This window comes from Apodemus sylvaticus, chromosome 19 (genome assembly GCF_947179515.1).
Source record: "Apodemus sylvaticus chromosome 19, mApoSyl1.1, whole genome shotgun sequence".
In the NCBI taxonomy this organism is placed as follows: Eukaryota; Metazoa; Chordata; class Mammalia; order Rodentia; family Muridae; genus Apodemus; species Apodemus sylvaticus.
In genome coordinates, this window is record NC_067490.1 from 4,007,354 (window position 1) to 4,027,228 (window position 19,875).

General features: G+C 56.7%; 2 protein-coding genes across 3 annotated transcripts; both read right to left on the minus strand.

Moving 5' to 3' along the window:
- Positions 1-439: 439 nt before the first annotated feature.
- Rgl2 (ral guanine nucleotide dissociation stimulator like 2) lies at positions 440-8,702 on the minus strand. Of its 2 annotated transcripts, XM_052163685.1 has the most exons (18): positions 8,611-8,702; positions 8,218-8,413; positions 7,004-7,087; positions 6,606-6,784; positions 6,457-6,507; positions 6,074-6,371; positions 5,565-5,816; positions 5,361-5,464; positions 5,195-5,279; positions 4,624-4,692; positions 4,424-4,498; positions 3,019-3,051; positions 2,779-2,900; positions 2,575-2,670; positions 2,343-2,454; positions 1,968-2,261; positions 1,163-1,277; positions 440-1,068 (listed from the first exon to the last, which is right to left on the minus strand). In XM_052163685.1, exons 2-18 carry the CDS (start codon positions 8,371-8,373, stop codon positions 857-859), a joined length of 2,337 nt encoding a protein of 778 aa, XP_052019645.1. In that variant the 5' UTR covers positions 8,374-8,413; positions 8,611-8,702; the 3' UTR covers positions 440-856. The 2 variants fall into 2 exon arrangements, with proteins under 2 accessions (XP_052019645.1, XP_052019647.1); XM_052163687.1 differs by lacking the exon at positions 440-1,068 and having other exon boundaries at positions 1,255-1,351.
- A 1,301-nt stretch (positions 8,703-10,003) lies between these two features.
- Positions 10,004-19,646, minus strand: Tapbp (TAP binding protein). The gene is made up of 8 exons (XM_052163706.1): positions 19,554-19,646; positions 19,238-19,408; positions 18,796-19,056; positions 12,826-13,224; positions 12,339-12,680; positions 12,170-12,259; positions 12,004-12,080; positions 10,004-10,524 (listed from the first exon to the last, which is right to left on the minus strand). Exons 1-8 carry the CDS (start codon positions 19,588-19,590, stop codon positions 10,513-10,515), a joined length of 1,389 nt encoding a protein of 462 aa, XP_052019666.1. The 5' UTR covers positions 19,591-19,646; the 3' UTR covers positions 10,004-10,512.
- Positions 19,647-19,875: the final 229 nt, after the last annotated feature.

The window sequence follows — 19,875 nt, forward strand, 5'->3', positions numbered from 1 at the left end:
CACCACCACTAACCAACTTGAATGTAACTTTTAAGCTAATCTGAAATCCCTTCCAAATTCTTATGTCACCTCCACAAAGCGGTTCTTTGGTTTCTTTGTCCTAAATTATTTCTTACAAACCTGCCTTGAGAGAAGCCCTCAGGCATCACTGCCATTCGGGAGTCCCTGCTTCTTAGGGTCTTTGACAAGAGAAACGGGGGTGGGGGGGGTGGGGGTTAAAGGAGCCGGGAGTGAAGGTATCCCTGGGGTTTCCTTTCGCCAGTATCTTGTTCTCGGGTCCAGGGATGGCGCCCAGGGCCTCACGCATCCCACCAAGCGTTTCACCTCTGAGCTATTCCAGGCACCTCCTGGGACTAGAACCTGCCCCTTGGTCTGTGCCACCTTTCAACCCACTCCCCACACAGCACCCAGCTCTGCGCACTGAAGCATGGGAACGGGGTTCAGGTAGTGTTTTGGTTTATTTTCTTAGTGTCGTCACAGTGACAGGAACCCCCAGAGTGGAACAAGAACCTCTTGTCACTGCCCACTGCCCTGGCTCAGCCTCTAGGCCTTCCTTCCCTTGGGCCTTCACAGGCTGACATGTGGCAGGGGCCAAGACTCTGTCCAGCACAGATGGTGTGCCACGTCCCCAGAGGTGGCGGCTAGATGCAGGTATCCAACCTGGTTACATGATCGCCAGTCCCACGGGGCTGGGGCTGGGGCTGCGGCTGGTCTCCGCAGTGGGTTCGTAAACAGGTGACTTCACTGTCCCAGGGCGGCTGCCACCTTTCAGGATTTCTGCTCTAATGTATTGGCCACCCTGTGTGGCTGCTCACACCTGGTATGAGTTGCTATGTAAACCAACAGGACTTCATCCTCAGAACAGTGCCCGAGCAATCTTCCTCCCCGTGGCCTTGATCCTGGGAAAGGAGCCCCCTCCTCCCTCGCTCGGAGGAGTTCCTGAGGCAGAGGGACCACTGTGGGAACCCGTGGTGGCAGCAGAGGGTCTCCTGCGCTGCCGCAGGAGGAAGTCGTGAGATGCACCATCCATGGCGTAGAAGACGTTAGCTGAGTGTGGGATCGTCAGCTCTGCGGGTTTGGAAATAGGGGTGAAGCACTCAGTCCCCCATAAGGGCCAGTGGGAAGCGCCTCCCTTCCGTGCGCCTTCCCTCCGCCAGCTCACCTCGCTCCCCCGGTAGCAGCTGCACCAGCTCAAACTCCGAAGCCACGGCAGAATCACGATTGTTCTTCTTAAGGACACGGCTAATGACACTTGGAGCCTTGTCCTGGCTTGTCACCTTGCAGAAGAGACCAAAAGGGCAATAAACAAGCCGGGCAGTGGTGGTGGTGGCAGCGACCTTTAATCCCAGCACTAGGGAGGCAGAGGCAGGAGGATCTCTTAAGTTTGAGGCCAGCCTGGTCTACAAAGTGAGTTCTAGGACAGACAAGGCTACACAGAGAAACCCTGTCTTGGAGGGAGGAGGCAATAAATATTCCATGATAACCTGTTTCCCCTCTGTTTAACCCAACCAAAACAGGTCACCTGTGTCTAATACTTAAAAAAAAAAAAAAAGAGTCAGGCAGTGATAGCTCACACCTTTAATCCCAGCTATTGGGAGGCAGAGACAGGGGATCTCTGAGTTCAAGGCTAGCCTGGTCTACAGAGTGAGCTCCAGGACAGCCAAGACTACACAGAGATATCCAGTCTCAGAAAACAATAAAACAAACAAGAAACCCAATATAGTGGCTGCCGGCGCCCCATCAGCCAGCCCACATGGGTCCCAGCGCGACAAGGCTGCTTCCCTGCGGGAAAACTGTTGGCACTCGGGGTGTGGCCTGCTAAGGCACAGTTGCCACCAACATCAAAGGCCTGCTTGAGTCCCACAGAAGCTACAGCCCAGTCCTGGCTATCCAAACCCAAGACTAACCCAAGTCTAACAAAGTAAAGTCCTCCCGGCCCCGCCCCGCCCCGCCCCAGGCTCCCTCACCAGGATGCTCTTGTAGACGCTGCCATCCTCCCCCAGCTCCATCTGGACGCGGATGATCCGACAATCAGAGGACCCTGGCCCGGAAGCCCCGCCCCCACCTCCAGCGCTCCTAGAGGCCCCCTCTCCTGCGCCCCCACTCAACGGAGATCCACAGGAGGCCGAGCGGCGGTGACCTCGAGGGGGCCTAGGGGAGGAGGCCGGAGGAGAGAGGTGGCCAGGGTCAGCAGGGCTGTGCAGGGACGGGCTGCTTTCCAGGGCAGAGTCGAGAGACGGGACGGACGGCCACTTCATGTGCTAGGGGCAAACAGGTGGGGTCACGCACGGAGCGGGCCGAAGAGCAGAGTCCTGGTGTGGGCAGAGCAAGAGCAGGCTCACCTGGGCGAGGCGGGTCAGCAGAGGGGCCGGGGTTCCGGGCACCTCATCTGCCCCGACACTGGGCCGATCCCAGGATACGAGTGGGGTGGGGCCTCCAACAGAGCCCAGAACTCTGCAGAGGCAAGAAATTAGACCACGACCGGGGGGGGGGGGGGGGGGGGGGGGGGGGGAGGGGGGAGGGCAGCGGAAGGTTCCATGTATCCCGCTCCCAGCCAGCCAATCGTGTCCTCACTCCGTCCACTGTGTGATGACCAGGGTTGGCCGCAGCGTCCTTGCAGCAGGGGAGTCGCTGGTACCCGGTGGCTCCACTTCACAGGATACACGGTGACTGGACAGGACAGGAGGGCCATGGGCAGAGGTCAGGACTGCCACCAATGCACGCGCGCACACCCGTCCCCGAGCCAGAGTCCTGGAACCCAGCCACCCAACCAGTCACCTCTGAGCTTCAGTTAAGGGCTGGAGGCCCTGGAGCCACTGCTGGATGTCAGCGTTAGGGCGGAGGTCGTAGCCACGACATTCGTTCTGGAGGCGTAGCAGCTCCGAAAGGATAGCGAACTCCTGGGAAGGAGCCCTCAGACTGCAGGAGCCCAAACTCAGGGCCAGGGCCCCTGACTTCACCTCCCTCTCCCCGTTCCTGGGACACAGAGAGGGGAATCCACCCCCACACGCCTCTCACCTTCCTCCGCTTGTCAAAATTGATGTAGCCGTTCTGCAAGGGTGTAGGAGAGGGTAAGGGGCTAATCCTGCTCGGGTGCCAGCGAGAACACCCCCTTCCCCAAACAGCGAGTGCACCAGCCGCTCCGCCCCTGCACCCCATCCCACCTCACTTCCCGTTCACATCTCAGACCTAAACCTATCTTTTTTTAAAAAAAGATTTATTTAAGCCAGGTGGTGGTGGCGCACGCCTTTAATCCCAGCCCTTGGGAGGCAGAGGCAGGCGGATTTCTGAGTTCGAGGCCAGCCTGGTCTACAGAGTGAGTTCCAGGACAGCCAGGGCTACACAGAGAAACCCTGTCTCGAAAAACCAAAAAAAAAAAAAAAAAAAAAAAAAAGATTTATTTATTTATTTGTTTGTTTGTTTGTTTATAAGTACACTGTAGCTGTCTCCAGACGCACCAGAAGAGGGCGTCAGATCTCGTTAGGGATGCTCGTGAGCCACCATGTGGTTGCTGGGATGGAAGAGTAGTCAGTGCTCTTAACCGCTGAGCCATCTCTCTCCAGCCCTGACCTAAACCCATCTTGACTTGATCCTTTTTAGTTTATTTTGAGACTGGGTCTCACTGTGTATCCGTGGCTAGCCTAGAACTCACTATGTAGATCAGGCTAGCCCTGAAGTCATAGAGATCTTCCCCACTCTGCATCCTGAGGGCAGAGATTAAAGGTGTGTGCCACCATGCTGGGCCTGCCTCTGCCTCCCGAGATTACAGGCGACACCCAGCTCCACTTGACACTGGCAGAGAGCATCTGGCTTCTAGATGAGAAAATGGAGCTCACCGTGGGACAAGGAACTTTCTGGAAAGCTCAGCATTTTGTTTTGTTTGCAACACTGGGGTTGGAACCCAGGGTCTGGAACATGCCAGGGAGTCAGTCGGACCACCAGCTACTCAGCCTTTGCATATTTAATAAGTTGTAGGTTCCCACGTTTCCAGTATGCCTCAGGCACTTGACAAATACCCATGCGTGTATCTCTCCCACTAACAGGCTGACGTGCATACATACAGCCGGACACATACATACAGCCAGACACATACAGTCGGACACATACATACAGCCGGACACATACATACAGCCAGACACATACAGTCGGACACATACATACAGTCGGACACATACATACAGTCGGACACATACATACAGTCAGACTTATACCGACAGACCTCTGACGGACCGAGGTTAAACTGTTTCCCATGGTAACAGAACCTGACTCAAGAGAGACTGCAGTTTCTCCTGCCTGTGGCCTCTCTGTGGAAGGCTGTTGGCCTAACCCTGAGGTGTGCCTGTTGAGCTACGCAGGGCAGATCACACACGTGTGCGCACATACGCACGAGCGCGCGCACGCACACACACACACACACACTGACCTCCAGCTCATCCTTGGAGGCTGCATCCAGCATCACGAGATCCTTCAGGAAGGTTCCCAGGTAGGGGACCACACCCTGTAGGCAGAGATGGATCAGAATGTCAGGATGCGAGCCGAGCCCTTCTCTCCTTCCCTGCAGACACAGCTGTCTGCTCCCCTCACCAGGTGAGCCTCCAGTTCCCAGCCCCACTGAACACTCACCCCACCCCTGAAGCCAGACCTTGGGGACTTCTTGGAGTGTGGCTCCACAGGGGGCTGCAGCTTCACTTCCTGGTGACAAAGCAAAGTGATGGGGAGAAGGTGAGTGGGGATGAGGGGACTGGGGAGGAGGGAGCAGGGGAGGAGGGGGCTGGGGAGGAGGGAGCAGGGGAGGAGGGGGGTAGGGAGGAGAGGGCTGGGGAGGAAGGGTAGGGGAGGAGGGGCTGAGGAGGAAGAAGGAGGGGAGGAGGGGGCTGGGGAGGAAGGGGCAGGGGAAGAGGGTGCTGAGGAGGAGGGAGGAGGGGGCAGGGGAGGAGGGGGCTGAGGAGGAGGGAGGAGGGGGCAGGGGAGGAGGGGGCTGAGGAGGAGGGAGGAGGGGAGGAAGGGGCTGGGGAGGAGGGGGTAGGGAGGAGGGAGCAGGGGAGGAGGGGGCAGGGGAGGAGAGGGGTAGGGAGGAGGGAGCAGGGGAGGAGGGAGCAGGGGAGGAGGGGGCAGGGGAGGAGAGGGGTAGGGAGGAGGGAGCAGGGGAGGAGGGAGCAGGTGTGGAGGCTGGGGAAAACAAGACTGCCCTCACCGGCATGAGAAGCTCTCTGCTCTGGGAATAATTATCCTCCTCTGAGAAAATCTGGCACAGGCTGGAAAAGACTCTGAGGCTGTCCCTAGAGAGGAAGAACAGGGCCCTGAGCACAGGCCTGGGGTTTGGAAGCTTCCGCAGGCCTCAGGCACTTCAGTCCTCCTACCTGGCCGTCTCTCCCCAGGCCGCCCGAAGCCTGTGGATAGGGCTGGACTGCAGAGCGGACACAACAGCATAGACTGAGGAGAAGTTCCGAAGCAGGCGGCACTCCTGTGAGGACCGACCGGGGAACACGGAGTCAAGGCCCTAGGGTCCCTCGCCACTCCCCCCAAAGAGTCCCCAGCCAGCCAGCCGGGCTGTCCTCTCTTACCTCGGCCACACGGATCCACTTCTCCAGGAGCCGGGCCCTCTGTGGGGGTCGGAGGGGTCTCACAGTCACCTCTCTTGGCCCGTCTCCAATTGAGGTGGCGCCCAGGACAGAGCTAACTACCGCCCCCGCCACTTTGTTGAACTGTGTGACGGTAGCTCGGACGGACGGGCAGAGGTGAGAATGTCCTGGCCGGTCTCTGTGACCCCACAGGCCTCCCAAACACTGAGAGGGGATCAGATTGAGAAACAGCTCCTGCAGGGCAGAGGGCAGAGGGCAGAGGTTACAATTTAGAGTCAAGCCAGATGCGTTCCCGGTATCAGGGATCTGAGCCTCTTAAGTGGCCAAGGACCAGTGGGGCCAGAGTTCAAGGGAACAGCCAAGGGGCGAAAGGAAGAGAAGCAGACGGAAGAGGAAACGCACCAGGAGAATTGGAAGCGAGAAAAGGATCTGGAGCCAAGGAGAGGTTAGTAAGGGGACATAGAATGTGGGGTCAAAGGTCAAGGTCTCACCGCATCTAGCAGGGTCAGCTGTTCGGCCAAGTGGTCAGCGAGGAACACCAGGACATCCGTGGGGTCAGCAGGGGAATCGCCAGGAAGGGCCAGGGGCTTAGGAAGGTCGGGGGCCCGGGGGTCCACCCGGGCCCGGAGTTTTCGGATGAGCTCAGCACTGCCCCCCACAACACCCTCCCGTGCTGCATACCCTGTCCGAAGCAAGAAGCTCTCAAGCCGGTCAAGCTGACCCTTGACCTCAGAGCCAAAATCCTCAGGGTGAGAGGCCAGCCAGGTTGAAAGTACAGAGATGGCTACCCTGAGGGAAGGGGGAACCAGCCAGGGGTCAGAGGTCTAGCCTCAGCTCGCTCTGAGAGGACTGAGGTTGAGATGGGGCCACTCACCCTGTGGTCCTCTCTAGCTCGCCCGGAGGATGTGACTCGAGGGCTTCCAGCCTGGGGGTGAGGAGAGGTCTACCTTGCAGCCTTTCCAGCCCCCCTGGTGCTGGGAGTGCTGAGGGGGAATCCAGGAGCCTCCTAACCCTGGGCCTGACCTGTCAGCCACAAGCCCGAACAGGGCAGGAGTGGAGGTGAAGGCGCGGTGGGTGGCCAGCAAGGCGGGAGTGAACGTCAGGTCAGCCCCCGACGTCCTGGCATCCAAGAGGTGTCTGACCAAGGCCTCCAGAGTTCCCGCACGGAGCCGTCGGGAGGAGCGCGGGGGAGGCAGGGGGGCCTGGGGAACATGGAGGGCGTCTCACTGATGGTCCTCCTCAATCTCACTAGACGGCTGGGATAATCCAGATCTAGCTCATTTTTGCCACGGTTCAGAAATGGCTTAACTCACACAACACAGTGCTAGCAGACCTCTAACCTAGTGCTCTGGCCAAAAAATTAAAAAAAAAAAAAAAATCAAATCAAAACCCGAGGCAAGACCTCAAAGTCGTGATCTCACCAAGGGATCAAGAGGCCTATACTGGCGGCTTGTGACAGTAAAGGTCGCACCATCCTCCTCCTCGTCCCAGACTGACACAGAAGCCTGGAGGGGCGAGAAGAGGAAGTGAGACCAGTGGCACCTCCGGTCCCCAGCCATTGTCCCCAGGCCCTGCTCCTTCCTCCCTCTGCACCCCTCACCTGTGACGGCAGGGGACAATACCAGCGAGTGCGAGGGGTAGAGGGTACTGGTGACCCCAGGTCTACCCCACCCTGGGGCTCAGACAGCCCCCCCAGCCACCTCAGAGCCCGCTCGGTGAGATGGAAGAGGTTGCAGTGGGGGTTTCAAGTGAATGCGGGAACCCCTCTTCTGGTCACCCCCAAATCCCCTTGCCCCCACAGCTGCGCCCAACACGGCAGAAAAGCAGGGTGCAGAGTCATGAGCAGAGAGCGCCCCAGAAGCACAGAGCCAAAGGCAGAGAGACCTGAAGCAGAGAGGAGCTGAAACTTCAGGCCGCCACAAGACCCGCCCTCCCTGACAGGGCCGCAGGAGCCCAGATTTAGTCCTTCCGCAGACTCCCTTTCCCCACTACAGCTTCCACTCCATCTCAGCACTGGGGACCCCCTGAAGGTGGCGGCTCCAATCCCAGTTACGAGGAGAAGGGGAAGTAGGGATGGTGGGGGGGCGGTAGACTCAGAGTCATGTGGCCCTAGCCCCTCCCCCGACCGATCCCGAAAAACCAGCCTTGCCAGTCACCCTAACTCTACCAATGTGGGGGCCCAGGAGTCTGGGTCCTCGGGCTCGCAATCTAACTTCTGGACGCTGTGGAGCCCTAAACCGTGCTGCTGGTCACAGCTCTGGGCCTCTGAGGACGAAGACGACCTGGCTCTGCCTCTCCCGGGATCGTCTCTCAGGTGTCAGACCTGTTGGCTTGCTGCCCTCTGATGGGCACCAGGGGGTGGGGGAAGAGGCGGCGAAGTCTCAGGGTTCCCTCCCCATCCTAGAGCCCGAGGAGCCGGTTACTGTGGAAACAAACCCCTCCCAGCCAAACAGACCGAGCAGGGAGACGGGGACCCGCACACAGCTGCCCAGTGGCGGCTCCGGCCGGGGCGGGCATGGGCAGCGGGGCCTGGGCCCCGCGAGCAGGGCCGGGCGGCTTCAGAGGCCTCCGGACAGGCGGAGTGGCGGGTGTGAGAAGGAAGAGAGTCTCAGGGCCGCCCGCCACCGCGTCTCACCTCCTCTTCTTCCTCATCCTCGTCCTCCTGCCCCCCGCCCACGGCCCGGCCACCTGCGTCCCCACCCTCTTCGGGGTCCCGGCTCCGGAAGCCGCTCAGCACGACTCCCCCGGGGGGGTTCGTGTCCAAAAGCAGCCGCAGGGGCCGCGGGAGCATGGCCGAGAGAAGGATCAGCGGGGTCGGGCCATGGGGGCGCCTGGGGAGAGACGGGTGGGATTGGGGTGGAGTCAGACGGGCGTGGGGCAGACCGGCAAGAAGCGACCCGGCGGGAGTCCCGCGGGGAGGCTGGGGGAGGGGAGCAGCAGCGGGGAACCCGCGCCCTCCGTGCGTGCTGCGGGTTAGGGGGTCACTGGCCAGCGCGGACCGGCAGGGGCGCCCGTGCCCCGCTCTGACCTGCTCGGGAAGGGTGCGGGGCTGCGCGCGGGTCCCGGGCCTCTCCTCTCGTCCCCTCCCCGGCTTTTCCGCGATGCCCCCCTCCTGCACCCCGCCGGGCTCCCGGGCCCTCCCGCCCTTTCCGCTTCCCCCCTCCCCGTGTCCGCCCGACAGCAGGAGCCAAAAAGGGAAGGAAGTGAGGACAGGAGCCAGGGCGGCCGACTGGGGCGTGCTGGACGCCGGGGCTGGGGCGCCGGCTGCAGGTGCAGCGCCCCGCTGTCCCCTACAGCCCGGCTCGGGGTTGACGCCCGTGTCCCCCCGCACAGGCCGGAGGCCACAGTCCTGTCTCAAGCCTCCGCGGGAGGACAACACGGATGCTTAAGTCACGTTCTGTAACAAGGGCAGTGCTGCTGCAACCCTCGAGGAAAGCGCGTACTGGGGGCGCGACCCCGCTACTGCGGCCGGAGAATGACACCGCCCGCGCTGGCACGAGTGCGACGGAGCGAATCCGCGCCGGGTTTTCCGAGCCGCCCTTATGCCCGCCCACTCCCGGGGGAGGTGGGGGCAGGAAGCCCGCTCGTGCTGCGCCGCGGAGCTTCCGGTTGCCTCCATTCCGGTCCGTCGCTCCGTGGGTCCGGCTCTCGCGGTGCGCCGGGGCGCCTGCGCGCGCGCAGTTCCTACGGAGGCCGTGTCGTCTCCCCGGGTGTGGTTAGGCCGGGAAATGGCAAGGCCCGGGAGCCGACCAAGAGGTCGGCTGTGCTTTGAAAAGGGGGAATGAGGCCCGCATGGAAACTCTTGACTGTGTGGGCTCACGAGGACCGGCGGACAGCCATCCAGGCCCGGGACCCGGAGACGGCGAAGGTGGCAGGTAGGCTGTAGTCCGCAAGTCCCAGGGGTCCCAGAACGCTAAGATGCTACGGGGTCTTAGCGTCATTGATTCCCTGGGCGGTGGCTCTCAACCCTCCGAGTGCTGCGACTCAGTTCAAGTTGTAAAGTTTTCATTGCTACTTAGTAACTGATTTTGCTACTGTTGTGAATCCTAACGTAAATGTCAGGTATTCACAATGGACTTAAGGGGTCGTGACCTACGGTGAAGGGCCGCCTCCCTAGAGCACGCATGTGCTCCACATATGTAGCCTTTTATTTAGTTCTCTCAACAAAGCCCCACTAGTAACCCTGACTGACCAGAAACTCTGTATCATCCACATGCCTCTGCCAGGGTCAACTAAGTGTGTCACGAAGCCTTGCTTTTTTTCTCATTTTAACATTTTAGTTCGATTCCAATAACAAAAAGTCGTTGGGCTTCTGGGTCATTTTAAATATGTATTGGAACCAAAAAAATTGAGAGCCACTGCCTTGGAATGTTAAGAATGCTACATTTGTCCTTAAAAAAAAAAAAGACGACCTCTAGGCATGGTGTCCAGTGCCGTTTGTAATTTCGGAGGCAGAAAGATGTTGGATCTCTGAGACATCAAGGCCAGTCTGGTTGGCTTAGTGAGGGTCCAGGACAACCAGCCAAGGCTACATAAAGAGACCTTGTCTAAAAACATGAACAAAACAATAAAGATTAAAAAAAAAAAATCCGAGCCATTCAATGGAGGGAGAAGAGAGTATGAGGGACATTGTTCTGGGGCAGGGGTCACTTGGGCCACAGAGGGACGCTCATCTGGGGCAGGAGCCACTGGAGTCACTGGGGTCACAGAGGGATGCTCTTCTGGGGCAGGAGCCACTGGGGTCACTGGGGTCACAGAGGGATGCTCTTCTGGGGCAGGAGCCACTGGGGTCACTAGGGTCACAGAGGGATGCTCTTCTGGGGCAGGAGCCACTGGAGTCACTGGGGTCACAGAGGGATGCTCTTCTGGGGCAGGAGCCACTGGAGTCACTTGGGCCAGAGATGTGGGTGGCTTCCAGACACGAGTGTCTTTACTCTGACTTCTGCAAGAGAAGAAAGAAGTGGGGAATTTGAAGGGTTGGCAATGAAGTGAGTTCCTCCTGGTTAGTCTAGAAACATCCTCGTAGTTTCAGGCGTGGGAGCAGGATGGGGCTCCCACCTGCCAGACACAGTCCTGAGGGTCCTAGCTCCTCCGTCTTCTAGAAGACCCCATGGATCAGCCGAGTCAACAAGCAAACTCCACCCTGGGCTTTGGAATTTCTCACGTTGTTTACACGTTTAAAATTGTCTGGATAGGTAAGATTCAGACTTGTAGCTGGGCAGTGGTCTCCGCGGTCACAATTCTTTCATACTTTAGGAGGCTGTTTCTCTCCAAAACAGTCTCTTCCTGGTCCACTGCCTATTCTAACGCTTTGATGGTACCCCACTTTACTGTGTAGTAAATTCTGATTATCCTTTGCTCTTTAAAGATAAAAACTTAAGCTGGGAGACACTCCGGGGGCAGTCAATCACTGGTTTGAGTTTGATCCAGGATCCTACAAGGTTGTACGAGAAAACTGGTTCCAAGAGTTGTCCTCTGACACCCAACCACATGTGGTAACACGCCCCACACATTCATGTGCACACACAAGAGGAAGAAAGATGGGCTAGCTGGGTGGCTCGGGGGTAAAGGTCCTTGCCGTTCTGAGTTTGATCCCCGGACCCACAGGGTAGAGGGAGGAAAGCAACTCCCACAAATTGTTTTTGACCTCTACATGTCTGCTGTGGTATACACAGTCCCCCCACACACAAATAAATGAATGTAACTTCTAAAAATGACGAAGGCCCAGTAACCGAGTGTGGTAACACTCCGTTAACCTAGCACCTAGGAAACGGAGGCAGGAGGAGGAAGATTATCCTCAAGACGCTGGCAGTGGTAGTGCGCACTTTTAATCCTAAAAGAGAGGCAAGCAGGTCTGTTAGTTCGAGGCCAGCCTGGTCTACAGAGTGAGTTCTGGCACAGCCAGGGCTGCACAGAGAAACCCAGTCTCAAAAGACCAAGGCGGAGGGCAGGGAGTGTCATCCTCAAATATGTAGCAAGTTTGAGGGCAGCCTGAGCTACATGAGACCTGTATCAACAAAAACTTAATAAAATGTATGATTAAATCTTGCCTGTTTCATTTTACTCCTCTTTCTTCCCATGAGCCAAGGTTTCTGTGTAGCTCCTAGAACTCAAGTTCCTGCCCGGGACCTCTGAAGCGCTGTGCCTGGAAGTACTGGCCTGCACACAGGCTTTTGTTTTGGTTTTGTTTTGGTTTTGGTTTGGTTTTTTCAAGACAGGGTTTCTCTGTGTAGCCCTGGCTGTCCTGGAACTCACTCTGTAGATCACACTGGCCTCGAACTCAGAAATCCGCCTGCCTCTGCCTCCCAAGTGCTAGGATTACAGGCGTGCGCCACCATCGTCCACACCTGGTGCTGCAGCCAGTGTCTCTCACCAGAATAACAGGCAGGAGGAGGGAAAGCCTGGAAACGGGCAGTGTTACCTTTGAGTCTCTGGGAATGGTCAGCCTGGCAGCTGTGGCCTTCTCCTTTGAGGCTTCAGGAATGGTCAGGTAGGCAGCTATCGAAGAGAGAGGAAGAGATGTGGGCACGCCGAGGAAGGAAGGGGTGGGTGAGACTTCAGCGAGGGAGGGCATGCCTCACACCTACCCAGCCAGCCTAGTGCCTTGATGAGCCCCAGGAGGAGGAAGGCGGACAGGAACAGGCCGATACCGTCCTCAATGGAGGGCCCAGAGACACCTGGCAGACAGAAGCAGCGCAAATGAGCCTGGGGTCTCCTGAGCTCACCCTGGTCTGGAGGTCCCCGGGCGATGATTACCTGCCACCTCCAGGATAACTTCAGCGCTGCGCCCCGATGCTGGCAGGCTAGGGTGGTGCACCCGGCAGGCATAGCGAACGCCATGTTGCTTGGCAGTGACTGGCGGTAGCTGCAGATGGCCAGACTGGCTGACAGAGCCATCAGAATGGTGGCGGATGGTGGAGAGCCACGTCTTCCCATCGGCCTTTCTAGAGCTTCCTCCTGGGCCACCTCTGAGCTCCCATTCCACCTCCAGGCCCTCCGCGGGGTAGAAGTGGGACACGAGGCAGAGCAATTCTGGGGGTGCCTCTCCTGGGGCACCCCACACAATGGGTGCTGATGTTACAGATACTCTCGGGGGCTCTGAAGAAAGAACAGGAAAGGAACTAAGGGACTCCACTTCCTCAGTTGTCTGTGGCTTCCCTAACATAACAGAGTACTGTCTCCCTGATAAACCCTTCAGATGCCCAAGACTCCCAACTATCTCCCGTGGTGCTCCCCGACTCACTGTGCACAGTCAGCTCCAGGGAGACCTGTCCTTGCAGGTAGGGCAGGTGTACAGTGGCCAGGTAGACGCCCTCCTGAGAAGGCTTCACTGCTGGCAGCCAGAAGGTCCCATTCCCCGTCCACGGGCCCCAGGGCTCACTGTCATCCCAGGCAGCAAACGCTGTAGCCTTTTCCTGGGCTGGTGGCATTTTCCCGGCCAGCCCAGGAGTGGCAGCCAGCAGCAGGTGACCCTTTCCCCTGTGCTGGCGTCGCCACTCCAGCCCAAAGGGAGGAGGGCCCGGGTCCAGGGAGGAGGCGTCTTCCAGGGTGGAGGGCGCGTAGGCGAAGCGCAGGTCCAGCATGGCATCCGTTCCCAAGTAGACCCGAGGGGCAGGGTTGTGGGTGAGGACGGTCAACACGACTGGGCGAGGGGACATTGGACAGAAAGGAAAAGGAAAAGCAGAGGTGAGGGCCGGCCCGAGCTCCAGGCTGCCCACGCTGCAGAGACGTGTCCGTTTATAACACTACAGGGGTAAATCGAGGTGATGGGGGAATCGCAGTCCCCGAGATTCTGTGCTGAACAAAAAATGCACTGCCAACCATGATTCTCAAATTCTATAGATGGCCAGGACCTAAGGACACATTTTTTTGGGGGGGGGGGCGGTTTCGAGACAGGGTTTGTCTGTGTAGCCCTGGCTGTCCTGGAACTCACTCTGTAGACCAGGCTGGCCTCAAACTCAAAAAATTCACCTGCCTCTGCCTCCCAAGTGCTGAAATTAAAGTTGTGCACCACCACTGCCCGGCAGGACACATTTTGCCGAGGGAGGCCAGCAGAGGGCACTGGATCCCTGGAATTAGCTACAGGTGGCTGTGAGTCCTCATGAAGGCACTAGGAAGGACCACAACCATTGCAGTCAATGCTCTTAACTGCTGGGCCATCTCTCTACCACTACCGCCCCAAACACACACACACACACCTTGTTTCCCAGGGTATCTAGAAACTCACTCTGCACACTAAGCTAGTCTCTAACTCAATAGAGTAGTGATTATTGCACCTCAGCCTCCCTTCTTCTGTCCCTTGTGTGTGGGAGGGTTTGGGGTGCAAACACCACTGCAGTGCTCAGGGCTGACCCTAAGGCCTCATGCATGGAGCAAACGCTCCGTCACTGAGAAACGGCCTGCAGCACAGCTGTCGGGGATTGCTCAGCCCTCCCAACCCTGGGGTTACAGGCCTGTGCTGCCCGCTGCTCACACGGGGCAGGCAGTGGGCCTTCCTTCCACTGAGCTACACCTCAGCCCCTCCACCAGTCTCCAGAGTAGAAACGGAAGCTGGACTTAGTGGCTCACACCGGTAACTTAGCACGAGGGAGACTCTGGCAGGAGGATTGCCATGAGTTCCAGACAAGCCTGCCTGAGACCCAGTCTCAAAAACAAACAGGAAAGAGTCACAGCCAGGCAGTGAGAACAGGACCTACCTAGTGGGGACTCCGAGAGTTTGGGCTCTTTATATGCTTTCGTTTGGGGGCTGCAGAGATGGCTCAGCAGTTAAGAGCACTGACTGCTCTTCCGAAGGTCCTGAGTTCAAATCCCAGCAACCACAGGGTGGTTCACAACCATCTGTAATGAGATCTGAGATCTAATGCTCTCTTCTGGGGTGTCTGAAGACAGCTATGGTGTACTGACATATAATAAATAAATCTTTTAAAAAACATATGCTAGCTGGGAGGGGGTGGCGCACGCCTGTAATCCCAGCACTCTGGGAGGCAGAGGCAGGGGGATTTCTGATTTCAAGGCCAGCCTGGTCTACAGAGTGAGTGCCAGGACAGCCAGGACTACACAGAGAAACCCTGTCTTGAGAAAAAAACCAAATCCAAAAAACGCAAAAAAAAAAAAAAAAAAAAAAGGAAAAAAGAAAAGAAACCATATGCTTTTGTTTCAATCCCAGGTGTGGGATAGGGCAGCTGCAGACTGTCCGGGCAGCTGGCTGATGTGCCTGGTGCTCTAGCACAGCTGTGCTTTTGCCAGCTGCAGACAGTGTCTCTGATTGTGTTACGCCTGGAATTCTGGGAACTTTTCAGAACATAGATAAATGCTAGGACCCCCCCCCCCCGGGGGGTTGCTGCAGTTTTGTCAGTCATGCGTACAGAAGCATCTCCCTCCCTCTCCCTCTCTCCTCCTCTCTCCTTCCTTTTCTCCCACCTGATGACAGGGAGTGAAACCCAGGAGATAGAGGGTGGGAAAAAGAAGAACCCACAGAGTAAGAAAGACCAGCCACGCCTGCTTCTGAGCTTCTGAGGCTGTGATAGAGGTTATGCCATCTAACACCTCTAGCTACCCAAATCTGTTCTATTTCTGGCTTTGGCTAATAAAAACCTCTATAGGAGGCAGGTTAGTACACAGAGCACGGAAGTTTACAAGTCAGAGCTCTCTCCAGCCCCGGACATTTACCTTTTTTTTTTGGCTTTGGCTTTGGTTTTTTCAAGACAGGGTTTCTCTGTGTAGCCCTGGCTGTCCTGCAACTCACTCTGTAGACCAGGCTGGCCTCAAACTCAGAAATCTACCTGCCTCTGCCTCCCAGAGTGCTGGGATTACAGGCGTGCGCCACCACCACCCGGCTTATCTTTTTTTTTTTTTTTTTTTTTTTAAACAGAGCTGAGGACCGAACCCAGGGCCTTGCGCTTGCCTACTCTACCACTGAGCTAAATCCCCAACCCCCCCCCCTTTTTTAAGATTTATTTATTATATGTAAGTACACTGTTGCAGTCTTCAGACACACCAGAAGAGGGCATCAGATCTCATTACAGATGGTTGTGAGCCACCATGTGGTTGCTGGGATTTGAACTCAGGACCTCTGGAAGAACAGTCGGTGCTCTTGACCACTGAGCCACCTCTCCAGCCCTATTTTTAACATTCTCTACACTATCTTTTACTTACTTATTTTATTTACTTATTAATTTTGGTTTTTCGAGACAGGGTTTCTCTATGTAGCCCTGGCTGTCCCAGAACTCACTCTGTAGACCAGGCTGGCTTCAAACTCATAAATCCGCCTGCCTCCCAAGTGCTGGGATTAAAGGCGTGGGCCACCACTGCCCAGCTTATTTTTTAATTTAAAGATTTAGTCATTATTATATTAAGTACACTGTAGCTATCTTCAGACACCCCAGAAGAGAGCATCAGATCTCATTACAGATGGTTGTGAGCCACCATGTGGTTGCTGGGATTTGAACTCAGGACCTTTGGAAGAGCAGTCAGTGCTCTTAATCGCTGAGCCATCTCTGCAGCCCCAACATTTTTACTTCTATTTTCACTTATCTGTGTGTGTTCCTGCATGGTGTGTAAGTGGAGGTCAGAGAAGGACTTCCGGTTAGTTCTCTCCATGTGGGCCCTGGATGAAGCTCACTTCGTGAGCTTGTCTGTGAGGACCTTTCCCCAGTCACCTCAGCAACCCTGCAGGATTCCTGCTTTGTTCTGGAGATTGTGTTTTAGTCACAACAGCTCTCCCTTCTTCCCCCAAAGCCCTCCTATACTCCCCTCCTCCTTTCCCTGCAAACTCTTGGCCCCCTTTTTATGTTATTGCATGTATATTTGACTATGGGTGTATATCCCTGTACATAACATGGCTCTACAGAGTGGCTGGAACTACGCACTACGCACAAAGTGTTGAGGAAGACGGACTTGACAATGGCTATGCAGCTCACGGCCAACTGTGTGTCGGGAGGAGCAAGGCCTGGCACCAGGTTCTCAGACATTCTAGCGAGAAGGAAACTAACCGGAGCTGGAGAGGAGGCTCAGCGAGTAAGAGCAGCACTGACTGCTCTCCCAGAGCAGTGGCTCACAAGCCGGGTGGTGGTGGCGCACGCCTGTAATCCCAGCACTTGGGAGGCAGAGGCAGGTGGATTTCTGAGTTCGAGGCCAGCCTGGTCTACAGAATGAGTTCCAGGACAGCCAGGGCTACACAGAGAAACCCTGTCTTGAAAAAAACCAAATCCAAAAAAACAAAACAAACAAAAAAACCACATGGTGGCTCACAACCATCCGTCATGGGATCTGCTGCCCTCATCTGGTGTCTAAAGATAGTGACAGGGTGCTCACATACATTAAATAAGTAAGTAAGTAAATAAATAAATAAATAAATAGCAAAAAAAGAAAAAGGAGGCTAACCACAATGTTTCCTGCCCTAGTGTTTGCTCCCCAGGTGAGGCGGCCTACGCCTGCTGCTGCAGCCTTCTGGAAGGTGAGGTAGAAGAATCCTCAACTGACCAGCCTGGGCTACACAGCAAGGGCAAGAGAAGTCTGCTTAGTAGCTGACTCCGTGTCTCATCCAAAGCCTGGAAGAGGCTGGGCTGAGGTTTGGTGGGAGATGGCTGGCTTCCCTGACCAGAGTCAGTCCCCTGAGGGCGGGGCAGGGCGGGGCAGCTGAGAGCACCAAGTAAAGCCACTTTCCGGAGTCTCTCTTTCGTAAGATTTTTAAATGCTTTCTTTTACGTATGTTCCCCGGTGTTTTACCCGCGTCTATGTCTGTGTGAGGGCGACAGCTCCCCTGAGACTGGAGTCGCAGCGGTGAGCTGCCGTGTAGGTGCTGCGAATTGAAGCCAACCCTCTGGAGATCATCCAGCCTCCTAACTGACCAGCCGTCTACCCCACCCAGTTTTCATGATTTTCTAATCAAGCCGAAGTGACCTGGAAGTGATCTGAAGAGGAAGACAGGCCACAGCAACTTGATTTCACCCCGACTCTATGGGAATTAGTCTTCTGAGAGTCAGCCCTGGCCCAGAGCGCCCCAGGAGCTCAGTCAGGCCTAGAGAGGTGCGCAGCACTTTAAGTCACAGACTGCACTTCTGAGGACCCAAGGCCGCTTCCCATGCCACAGGGCTCACCACCACCTGTAACCCAGCTCCAGAGACCTGATGACCTTTTCTAGATTCCCTGGGCAGCTGCACTCACGTACACAGACACACAAATAAAATTAACTTCGCAAGTAACTAATAGTCACTGAACCACATACTCTTGCCCTGCAGAAGCCACATAGTCTATGAATCTGAGAAGCACAGTGAGTCTACAAAATACAGACCCATAGGGCCCAGGCTGTGGTCAACATCACTGTCCTACATGAAGACTGTGGTGTGTGGACCGGTTCTCTGGAGAGATCCACTGTCCCCACAATGGGCCACCCAGGGTGGGGGAAGAGTGGTGGTGCCATCGGGCTGAGGGTTTCAGACTGTCCCCATTAGGAGATTCCAAATGATGAAGGCAAAGGAGTTATGCTTTTGCATAAAAACACCAGACGTGGGAAAAGGATTCTATCTACCTGTTAGGTGGTGTCCAGGAGAAGAGAAACGCTCATACACATTCAAGACACATTTACCCCATTTCTGCATAGCTGCCATTGAAGTGCCCCCTCCTCCTGTCCAGCACAGCAAAGCAGTGGACCGTTGGGAATTCAAGTCACTGCACTATGACCTGTGCAGGAGAATCCACGGTCTCCGCCGTGCCCCTTCTGCCCACTAGAGGCCACTGTCGAGGGACTAAAGACAGTGGCTCAAAGCCTCAGAAAGAGGTTCCTTGCTGGGCCGATTGTCGCTAGGCTCTAGTGGGCTTTGAAGAGACTCAAAGTCTGAAACCTGAGATGAGTGCAGAAAAGATTCTGGTTTCCGGACTCCTAAATCTTACGAGTTTCTCCAACTCTGGTATCTGGAAACCGACACCATGACCACCTCCCCAACCCCTCTACAAAGCCCCGCTCCCCAAACCGCAGCAGGTTTCAATTTTGTTCTCCGCCTAGGTGAAAGGAGAAAGTCTAAAGTCTAACCAACTCCCTCAACAAATATGTGTGTGTGTGTATACATATATATATGTATGTATGTATGTATGTATATATATACTGACCCCCAACTGGAGAAGTAACCCATTCAAACCTCTCGGCGAGTCGCCGAACTGTCCCACCTAGACCCTTAAAAACTACCCATCCATCTCCCGCGCCTCTTGGGGCTACCTGTTGCCATGGTGATGAAGACGGGCTCCCGCTGAGGCTCCGGCTGCGGTCGCAGCAGGCTGGAGAGGCTGAAGACAGCGCCGGATACGCTGACCAGCAGCCAATCCCCGTCCAGGGCCCGCGGGCAGCTCTGCTGCGGAATCAGACCTCCGGCCCACTGCGCCGAGGCGGGGAACGGGACGAAGCGGCTCATCTCGCAGTGCGGGGCGGAGGCGCCCGCGGGGTACCGCCTGAAGGCAGCCAGGAGCATCCCCGCCCGGTCTGCGGAACCGAAAGGGGTGTAACGGTAGCCCCGGCTGGACAGGCCGGAAGGCGCAAACTAGCGAAGTAGAGAGCGACCCAGAGAGCACCCAAACTTATTCACAACAGGGGAAACTGAGGCCCAGGGCCCCTGCGTGAGCTAAGAGGGGGCGACAGATGCAGGTGAGTCCCGAAGACTCACCGTCCACCTTGAAGTATAGCTTAGGGTCAACATCTGGCCGGGGCGGCGGTCCCCTGGGTCCATGGCGCAGTAGCAGTGTGGCAGGTTTCTTGGACAGGCCACCCCCGCCTGCATCCTCCACGAACCAGCACTCAATCGCCTCTGGTCCAGCAGAGACGACGCTCGCCAGGCCTGGGGGAGAGGGGCTCCGGTGACCAGGCGGCCACAGGCTGTCCGGCGACCGGCCCGGCCCGCCCCTTGAGACCCGCGATGGGACTACCTCCCTCTCCTCCCCAGGGTGCCCTTTCCTAAACAAGAAGAAATGGGGTCTGCTCACCCAGAGCCACGGCGGCGAGCAGAGGAAGAGGCATCATGGTGCTGCGATCTCCCTTACCAAGTCTCTTCCGCTCCCTTTCACTTTCATTTTCCCTCAAAGGCCGGGTGAGGAACTGGAAATTCCCCTCTCCGGTCAGGTGAGGGCGTTGACTGCACGTTGGAGGAACGCCACCCACAAGGGCCAAATAGGGATGTGGAAACCCAGCCACTCCCCGCCCTGCCTACTTTGAGCCTTTGGCAGTCTAGGCTCCGCCCCCGGCTGCGTCCTCTCCGCGCCACCTCCCTTAGAACCGTACTCCCGCGTTCCCCGACCTGTGCCAGGT

What these genes read in the sequence shown, in the direction of transcription:
- Tapbp (XM_052163706.1), bottom strand. Translation starts at nt 19,590, where the DNA reads ATGATGCCTCTTCCTCTGCTCGCCGCCGTGGCTCTGG. An exon ending in GCTATACTTCAAGGTGGACG is followed by an intron (nt 19,057 to 19,237) that starts GTGAGTCTTCGG and finishes TCGGTTCCGCAG; the next exon opens with ACCGGGCGGGGATGCTCCTG. An exon ending in CAAGGCACTAGGCTGGCTGG is followed by an intron (nt 12,081 to 12,169) that starts GTAGGTGTGAGG and finishes TCTCTTCGATAG; the next exon opens with CTGCCTACCTGACCATTCCT.
- Rgl2 (XM_052163685.1), bottom strand. Translation starts at nt 8,373, where the DNA reads ATGCTCCCGCGGCCCCTGCGGCTGCTTTTGGACACGAACCCCCCCGGG. An exon ending in ATAGGCCTCTTGATCCCTTG is followed by an intron (nt 6,785 to 7,003) that starts GTGAGATCACGA and finishes CATGTTCCCCAG; the next exon opens with GCCCCCCTGCCTCCCCCGCG. An exon ending in AGTGGATCCGTGTGGCCGAG is followed by an intron (nt 5,465 to 5,564) that starts GTAAGAGAGGAC and finishes CGGTCCTCACAG; the next exon opens with GAGTGCCGCCTGCTTCGGAA.